We start from the raw sequence: 8148 nt of genomic DNA, 5'->3' as shown, positions 1-8148 counted from the left end.
CTCACTTAACCCAAAAATATTTTGGTTCCCATTTAAACCAAACGCGTTTCTCCCAATTCCCACTTAACCCAAAAACTTTTTAAATCTAGATTTTTTTAAGTATAAAATGGTTATATCTTTCTTTTTTAATTCTTAAGTGTAAAATCGTTGTACATTTGTAAATTTTTTAGATGGGCACAAAAAATTATTAGATTAATTAATTTTTTTAGTTTTCGTATATAATGGGGTTACAAATATGCGATTGTTGTATTGGTGTTTGATTTCGTCACTATCAAGATGGAGTGGGTTAAAACCTCGAAGGATCGACTTGTTCCGGTTATTGGTGGGCAAACGATGATGTTGAAGAACACCGCTAATGGTAGAAAATACTGGCGTTGCCCTTTTGGCGAGTGCAAGGTTACGGCAGGTAGCGATGATCAGATTATTCTTTATGTGAAAAACCAGCATAACCATGGAGTTAATCATTTGGAAGTTGTGAAAAAACGGGTCCTACAGAAGTTGAAGAAAGAAGTCGCAGACAACCCATTAAAATCTGTTTTGGAGGTATAAACTGTTTTTGCCTGTATTAGCATTATTATTGATCTCCATGATTCAACAGATTCACAGTGAAGTTCGGGCAGAGTCAATTAATGGAGCCGAGAATGAAGATATAGTTCGTCAAGCTTTCCCTAGTCATTATCAGTGCAAGTCATCTTTATATCGGAAACGTGCTGAAAATCATCCTAACAACCCATTAACTCGTGGAGCTATCGAACTCGTCGGTCAGTGGACAAGGACTATATCTGAGCATAATTTTCTGTTATTCAACGAAGGCGACGAAGATAAGATACTCATTTTCGGAACTGATCGGATGGTTGGGAGAATCTGTTCTGCTCAACGCATATGCATGGATGGAACATTCAAAGCTTCACCAGCACTATTTTATCAACTCTTTACATTGCACTGTATCGTTGAAAAAAAAATATTACCTCAGCTATTTGTATTGCTACCAGATAAATCTCGCGAAACTTATGATCGTATGTTTCGCGCCATTCAAACAATCGCCGCAATCCGTGGTTTATCTTTCAGCCCTGCAGAATTCATGGTGGACTTTGAACAAGCTGTTGTAGCTTCCATTCAAGGTATATTTCCTGTTGCACGAATAAGGGGATGTTTTTTCCATTTTGCGCAAGCAATCTGGCGAAGAGTTCAAGTTCGTGGTTTCGTCGACATTTTCAACAGCAATTCCGAGTTCGAGATGTCTATTCGAAGGATGATAGGACTGGCTATGGCTCCGCTACAGCAAATAGATGATCTTTGGTTGTACATGGAGGGGAAAGCACCAGCAATTCCACAGTACAGAGTTATGGCCGATTATTTCGTTAATATTTGGCTGGGAGAAAACACTTCTCGATATCAAAGATCAATGTGGTGCCATGGTGACAACGCGGATGCAAGAACGAACAATGATTGTGAAGGCACACATAACAAGTGGAACAAAGCATTGAAGGTCCCTCATCCCAACATCTATGAACTCATACAGTTTATGAAAAGAGAAGAGGTCCATCAAGAAATAGAAATAGACTCCATGAGCCGTCTTCACCCTGTTAGACCACCTCTAAAAAAGTACCGCGATCTTGAGAACAAACGGAATATTCTGAGAGAACAATTGGACACCGGCGCTAAAACACCCGAAGAGTTTTTGGAGGCAATAAAATTTGGTTTTAATTTAGAATAGTAAAATGTATAAGATACTTATTTTAATTTTGGGAGAAATAAATATTTGGGTTAAAAATCATTGGGAGAAATAATTTTGGGTAAACTGGGATTGGGATAAGTAGCGTTTGGGAGAACTATTTTGGGGGAAATGGGACTAAATCGAAAATATCGTGTGTTTTCAGGTCCCTACATATAAATGTCTTGGGTTCTTTTTCCACAGCGAGTGTTTAATTATATGCTTTACGGCGCTCAACTAATTATGAAATCCTCTTTTTAATGAACTATAGTTAATTGGGTCCTCAGATGTCAATCACTCCTTACCGGTCCCCAAGTGTCAATCGTGTGCCCGTATGGGTGTGTCTGTGTCTGTCTGTTGTTATTGACTTACACCCCAGGGGACCGTGTTCGCAGTTTCCGAATTGAAGCACATGTGTTCGCTATTTCCGGACCGTATTCACAGTTCCCGGAAATTTCAAAACTTGAATCTATCCACAAATCAACTGGCCACTATCACTTCATCTGAGTAGTCAATTGTCTATTCTACATGAATACCAATCTGTACTTATTGGCTTCAAACACCACCATTTTGTGGTCTTTGTCCATTCCACATAGACACCAGTCTGTACTTACTGGCTTCTATCACCATCATTTTCTGGTCTTTGTTTTTGTCCATCCCACATGGACGCCAGTTTGTACACCTGGCATCTAACACCACCATCTTCTGGTCTTTGTTTTTGTCCATCCCACATGGACACCAGTCTGTACACCTGGCTTCTAACACCACCATCTTCTTGTCTTTGTTTTTGTCCATCCCACATGGACACCAGTCTGTACACCTGGTTTCTACTCCTTAAGTTTAAGACATACGCGGCGATCGGCCAGGGTTACGAGAAACGTCCGGCCTCCCAATGGTGGGGCATCCACCAAAGGTTCACGCAATTGCGCTGTTCTTATCCATAGCTGCGATTCGACACCCTTATATACTACCTATTTGATGAAGGCGAAGCAACCGGCGTATGCTTCATTTCAAACGCCAATATTAGTCAAGTCTCTCAAGAATGTTTAATTGTTCTTTTTCAAAACGATGTAACGCTCAATAAGGCGAACAACTATCGAAGAAAATATTTAATATTAATTATATTTATTTTAATATTTAAGATAATCATGTCTCTCAACTCAAAATTTATACGGAAAGGGTAAAACAGCAGTCTATGTGTTTGTCTATATGTGTCCGTCCGTTGTAACACTAGTGCGCTGCGTTAGAAGTTCGTTTTGTTTTGATGTGTAAAGAAATCCTTCAGAACCTTAATATTCCCGTTTTCCATAATATAAAATGAATATGTGGAAATATTTTTCGTAATTATGATGCATTTAGTACTTTTGTAGCTTTAAAGCTCCGTTTCATTTTGATATTCCAAAGATTTTTTTTAATATTATTATTTAAAATGGATGTTTATATATTACTTAAGCTATACTACATCTGTTTATAGCATAATCCTTTCTAAAGTCACAGTGAATACAAGCACAACGCTGCTATGCTGGTAAAATGAACTTTTATTTGTCAATAGGTCTAGTGAACCAAAAAGTAAACGCTTGGTTTTCGTTTCTGTAATGCAGAGACATTAACGGTTCAGAGTGAGCCGAAAGTTAAATACACTTTTAAATAATTAGGCTTAGATTTTATAATCATGGTGGAAATCTGGGCCGCGTTCAGCAGAGCCCAGCGCTGCTAGCAGTGTCCTACATAACGGGATTTTGTTTTTGAATTTTGACGTCACGGTGCTTAGCGCTGAGCTAGCGCGGTCTTCAAAATAAATAGTCGGCTTTTTGGATAACGTGACGTAAAACGCGTAGTTCTCAGCTTGGCGAAAAAACCATGGAGGAATTAATACAAATAGCTTAATGGGACTATAGCTATTTAATTGGCGTGAAACCAGTTGATCACGCGAGAATTTTAAGAGATATGTTATTTTCTAATTTTAATTATAAAAGTTGTTATCTATCTCTATAAATATGTTATCCTACAATTTTTGTTAAGCCTTGGTACCTTGCACGCTTTATTGCGCTAGCGTCATTTATAAAACGCCGATGACCGGAGAAAAGCTATGACGACAGAGCTCACCGGTAAACATTTCCAAAATCCGCTGTCTTTTTTGGTGATCTCTGCTGAACGCAGCTCAGACCAGTGAAAGGTCTGATCGTAATCGGATAATAGCTTCGTGTTTTCATGCTTTTTATGGTACGTATTTACTTTCTGTGTGTGTAGCCACAAATAAGCTTTGGTGTTATGTAACGTTAAGTCATGTTGTTAAACTAAGAAAATCGTTGAGGTGAAACGAGAGGATAGTGTTTACATGCCAACCCTGTTGCGAATATGGCTTTGAACATAGAGGGCATACAGTTGAGGAGTAGAAAATTGGGCCTTTACAAACACGTAAAGGTAATATCCCTCCAAAGTTTTATCTCTTCATTTCCCGTTTTTCCCCCATCAAATGATTTTAATGTGTACAAGTATATCATTATTTGATGTAAAATGTCGTCTGATTTACAGTATATTTGCTATGCTTTGTATACTGCTTTAATATTTCATAAACATTTCCATATCTGGGTAAATAAGTTTGTAAGTAGTCGTCTTGACTCGGAGAGGTAATATTTTGGTTTTCCCAACTTGTTTGGTAGGTGTAATGCAATTAAATTTTATTATAAATAACGTTTTTGACATGTACCCGAATGGGAACTATTTTTGACCTCTATAGTAGGAATTTGTCTTCTTTCACTAACAGGTTTATTTTGGCAAATTGAATATAGCAATACATGGACAGTGTACTTTAATAACTTCATTGACTGTCAAAACACCACATAGCAGAGGAAGGATAACTGGATAAAACATCAGGGATCACAGATAGGTTAAATGATGTCAATCTTGGTTGGAAGAGATCAAGAAGGTATTGAGCATCTTGAAAGGCGATATATCATGAAAGACTGCTTCGGCAATGGAGAGCATTAAAACTGGAGGATAAATGGAGGTGGAATCACTTACGCCCATGAACTCCTGAAATGTACCTTTATTCCCAGGTTTGAACTTGACATTTGTCAGTATGCCGTAAATTGTTAGCTATCTTATACTCGATTTCAGATATATAATATAATAATTAAACACAAGAATATGTTGACCCCCTATTTCCTATCCATTCAAATGTTTAAGCTTTATTGTCGTAATTCATTTTTGCGTGGCATCGTCTCTTAAATACACTGGGGTGCACGAAACTTTGAAGACGGATCCCTTAGATCAAAAAGGTAGCCAATGCGAGATGAAAATATATCCATAGAATCATAAATAAGCTTACTACTTCTTAGAGTGGCTCAGTTTAGAATCGAAACTTGGCTGAGGAAGGACCGCGGTCCGAAAGCTTCCATAGTAATAATTTTTAAATTGTAAATAAACGTAAAAAGTTTAAAGTTCCATGAAGAAGTAGTCCTTATTAAAAACAACAAAATTAGAAATATAAAACACCAACGATCCAAAATTTAATATCTACGATGAACACATTTTACTTAGTGATTTAACAATAAAGGGGTAGCCAATAAATAAATAATTAAAGTTTAAATTGAAACACGTTTTTAGAATAGAACATGCAAAATGAAAGTCATATAAAATATTTTGCGATTTCAGTAATGCTTCGTGATATGTTGAAATGTGCAATTGGAAATATAAATATGAGGAATCTTCATTTAAAACTGCAACATAGATGATCAATAAAAGCCTTTTTTAATATATAGGATTTTAGGTTGAATACATAATTTCAATTGGTCCTATTTGAAATGAATATTAATACAATCTTATAACGATAATTTATAAACAAAAATTCTCAAGAACATATGCACATGAATTCCAGTCCTCCTTCAACCTAATACCATTCCAACAGACTCATACCATTGCCTACATCAGATAATAATACCATAGATATGCATTCAGTGGTCGTCAAATACAATTGTCTTATAGATATTGAAAATAAGAGACAAATTTACATCGAGAATTCTACGTGATAAAGTTAAAATAAACTCAGTTCTTTTAAATAATGTTACTAAACTGTTTTTGAGTAAGAGCTCATCGTTCAGTCTCTACATAGGTTCCTCTCCGTTACTTATTTTCCTATATTTAATACTTTATTACCATAATATTAATTAGTTAAGTTTAATTTGTTTATTTTATACATACCTTTAAAGAACTCACCTCATAATTGTATCGGCTCAAACCACATACTCCTTGGTAGTTTATGGTTGCAACAACAACGCCAGCCTTTTGTATTAAAGGGATACCTTAGGGTAAAGCATGCTCGACTAATAAAAGTGTGAATACCTTAATATGTAAGTTGGTTATAACACTTCAAAGTTGGCAGATATCCTTAGAGGAATTGCCCACCCAAGATCATTCTTCATTGCCAGTGTCAATGATAGAAGTGTCATTAACACAAAAGCATATGAATATTTATATTTGTTAGACATGTCTGCAACATTATTTACCAGTTGAATATAAATGCAATAGTTGCTATATAAAAGGTACAAGAATTTCTTGCGCTGTTGGTGCTTTGATTATAAAATAGCTACAGTTCATGGTGCCAAGTGCAAGGGAAGATGGCTGTGACAGTCAGGGAATATATTAAAACGAATCAGGCTTTCATGACCCATAACGAGTAGGCAATCATATTTGTATAAAAACACAATTATCTTGGTCATGCCCTATGAATGAAAAATTTCTTCGCTATGGGTTGGTGCGTCATTTCTTGTTCCTATCAGGCTATCATTTACTACCGTGGCTCTGATGGGTATACTCCTATTAGCCCAGGACTTTTAGGGTTTGACCTAGAACATTTGAACATAAAGATGAAAATTGGTACATGTGTTGTTTTTGACCCAACAAAAAATATACTAAAAGTCCCCTGCTGTAGAGCGCGAGCTTTCGCCGCCATCTTGGAAAATGGCCGCCTGGAATGCCAGCTGCAATGTATTCAACGTTCTTCTTCAAAAATTATGAAAATTGGTACACATTATGATTGGAACGACATGAACATCATGGCCAAACTTTACAGCTCTGTATTCAATAGTTTAGTCGCCATATTGTAAAATGGCCGCCGTTAATGCTAGGTACAGTATATTTCACCATGTTGTTGGAAAATTATGAAAATTTATAGGTGTTACAATCAGAGCTGTGTGAACCTCATAGTAAAATATTGAAGCCATTAATCAGATAGTTTGGCCGCCATGTTGGAAAATGGCCGCCATCAATGTCATATAGATACAGTATATGGTTCAAAAATTATGAAAATTGGTAATAATTATGCTTAAGACCGTCTCAGCATCATACTTGAATATTGAAGACGTGCTACTGTTAGTTTGGGTGCCATCTTCGAAAATGACTGCTGGAAATGCTAAATATATTTCAAATATATAAATCTTTTTCAAATTCCTTTTTTGAATAGATGATTTTCATTAACGTAATAAACAACAAAAAATGGATATTTCGAAGTCGAAATTATCGACGCCATCTTTAAAAATGGCCACATGAAAATCATTGCCCTAAATTCTGAAAGAAAGAAAAGTTATTCTAAGCTGTTATTCTCAACATGTTGATTAGAGAATATGATTTAATATGGGGTTTATACATTCTATTGTTGTTTAAGATTAGAATTTAGACAGATCTCTAGCATTTCATACATATTCATCGTCGTCCTGAAGATTTTTCATAATAATTGCATGTCATAACCCTTGATTAGGCGCTACACATAGCCTGGGGCCTTATCAGCGCCCCTTCCCATCATATTCCAAATTGAACCTGCGGAACTGCCCTCATGGCATACGGGATCGGCCAGTGGGACCGACAAACGCTACTTGAGCAGGTGACAGAAGCTGGACACCGTCAGCGGCGAGCCCAGTCAGGAGGTGGTCGGTGACAGGGATGGATTAAGGCAGCAGAAGACTCGAGGGGACGGGGAGTTCTCTCCAAGCACAACAGTGCCATACGGCCCAAACAAATAGTGTATCCGCGACCCCTAGAGGGCTGCCAATAGCGGAGGCGAGCCATGGCAACACCTGAGCGGGGGCGAAGCGGCCCAGCAAAACCTTCACGGAATGGGGCAAGGAACGGTCTGAACCAAGGGCGAACCCAAGGAACTCCCGAACCGTCACGCCGAACTCGGGCCCCCTCCGCCACGATAAGTCCTTTGAGTTAAAAAGGTTAAGAGAACATTTCTTTCATTTACGTGCTGTAACTGGGTGTGGTTATGATAAGGCGTGGTTTAAAGTAATGACAGATAATCAACATCTTACAAATTTGTTGCGCTTTTTTAATGACCATATTGCATCTAGGGAAGCCATAGCTGCTGCCGAAGAGAGATTTCTTTTCACTTTTTTTAGGGTGATAATTGACACGTCACGCTTCAACTATCTAGA

At 37.4% G+C, this 8148-nt stretch overlaps 1 protein-coding gene across 1 annotated transcript; it reads left to right on the top strand.

The window, feature by feature from the left end:
* Positions 1–258: 258 nt before the first annotated feature.
* LOC149658457 (uncharacterized) lies at positions 259–6396 on the top strand. The gene is made up of 5 exons (XM_089844749.1): positions 259–543; positions 599–1687; positions 5926–6024; positions 6092–6195; positions 6303–6396. The coding sequence occupies exons 1-5, from the start codon at positions 277–279 to the stop codon at positions 6394–6396; spliced, it is 1653 nt and encodes a 550-aa protein (XP_089700875.1). The 5' UTR covers positions 259–276.
* Positions 6397–8148: the final 1752 nt, after the last annotated feature.

This window comes from Phalangium opilio, unplaced genomic scaffold, assembly GCF_054372755.1.
Source record: "Phalangium opilio isolate 3A_F unplaced genomic scaffold, DU_Popi_V2 ptg000077l_1, whole genome shotgun sequence".
Taxonomy (NCBI): Eukaryota; Metazoa; Arthropoda; class Arachnida; order Opiliones; family Phalangiidae; genus Phalangium; species Phalangium opilio.
The sequence above is the reverse complement of the archived record's forward strand: the minus strand, read 5'-3'. Positions and strand labels throughout refer to the sequence as shown.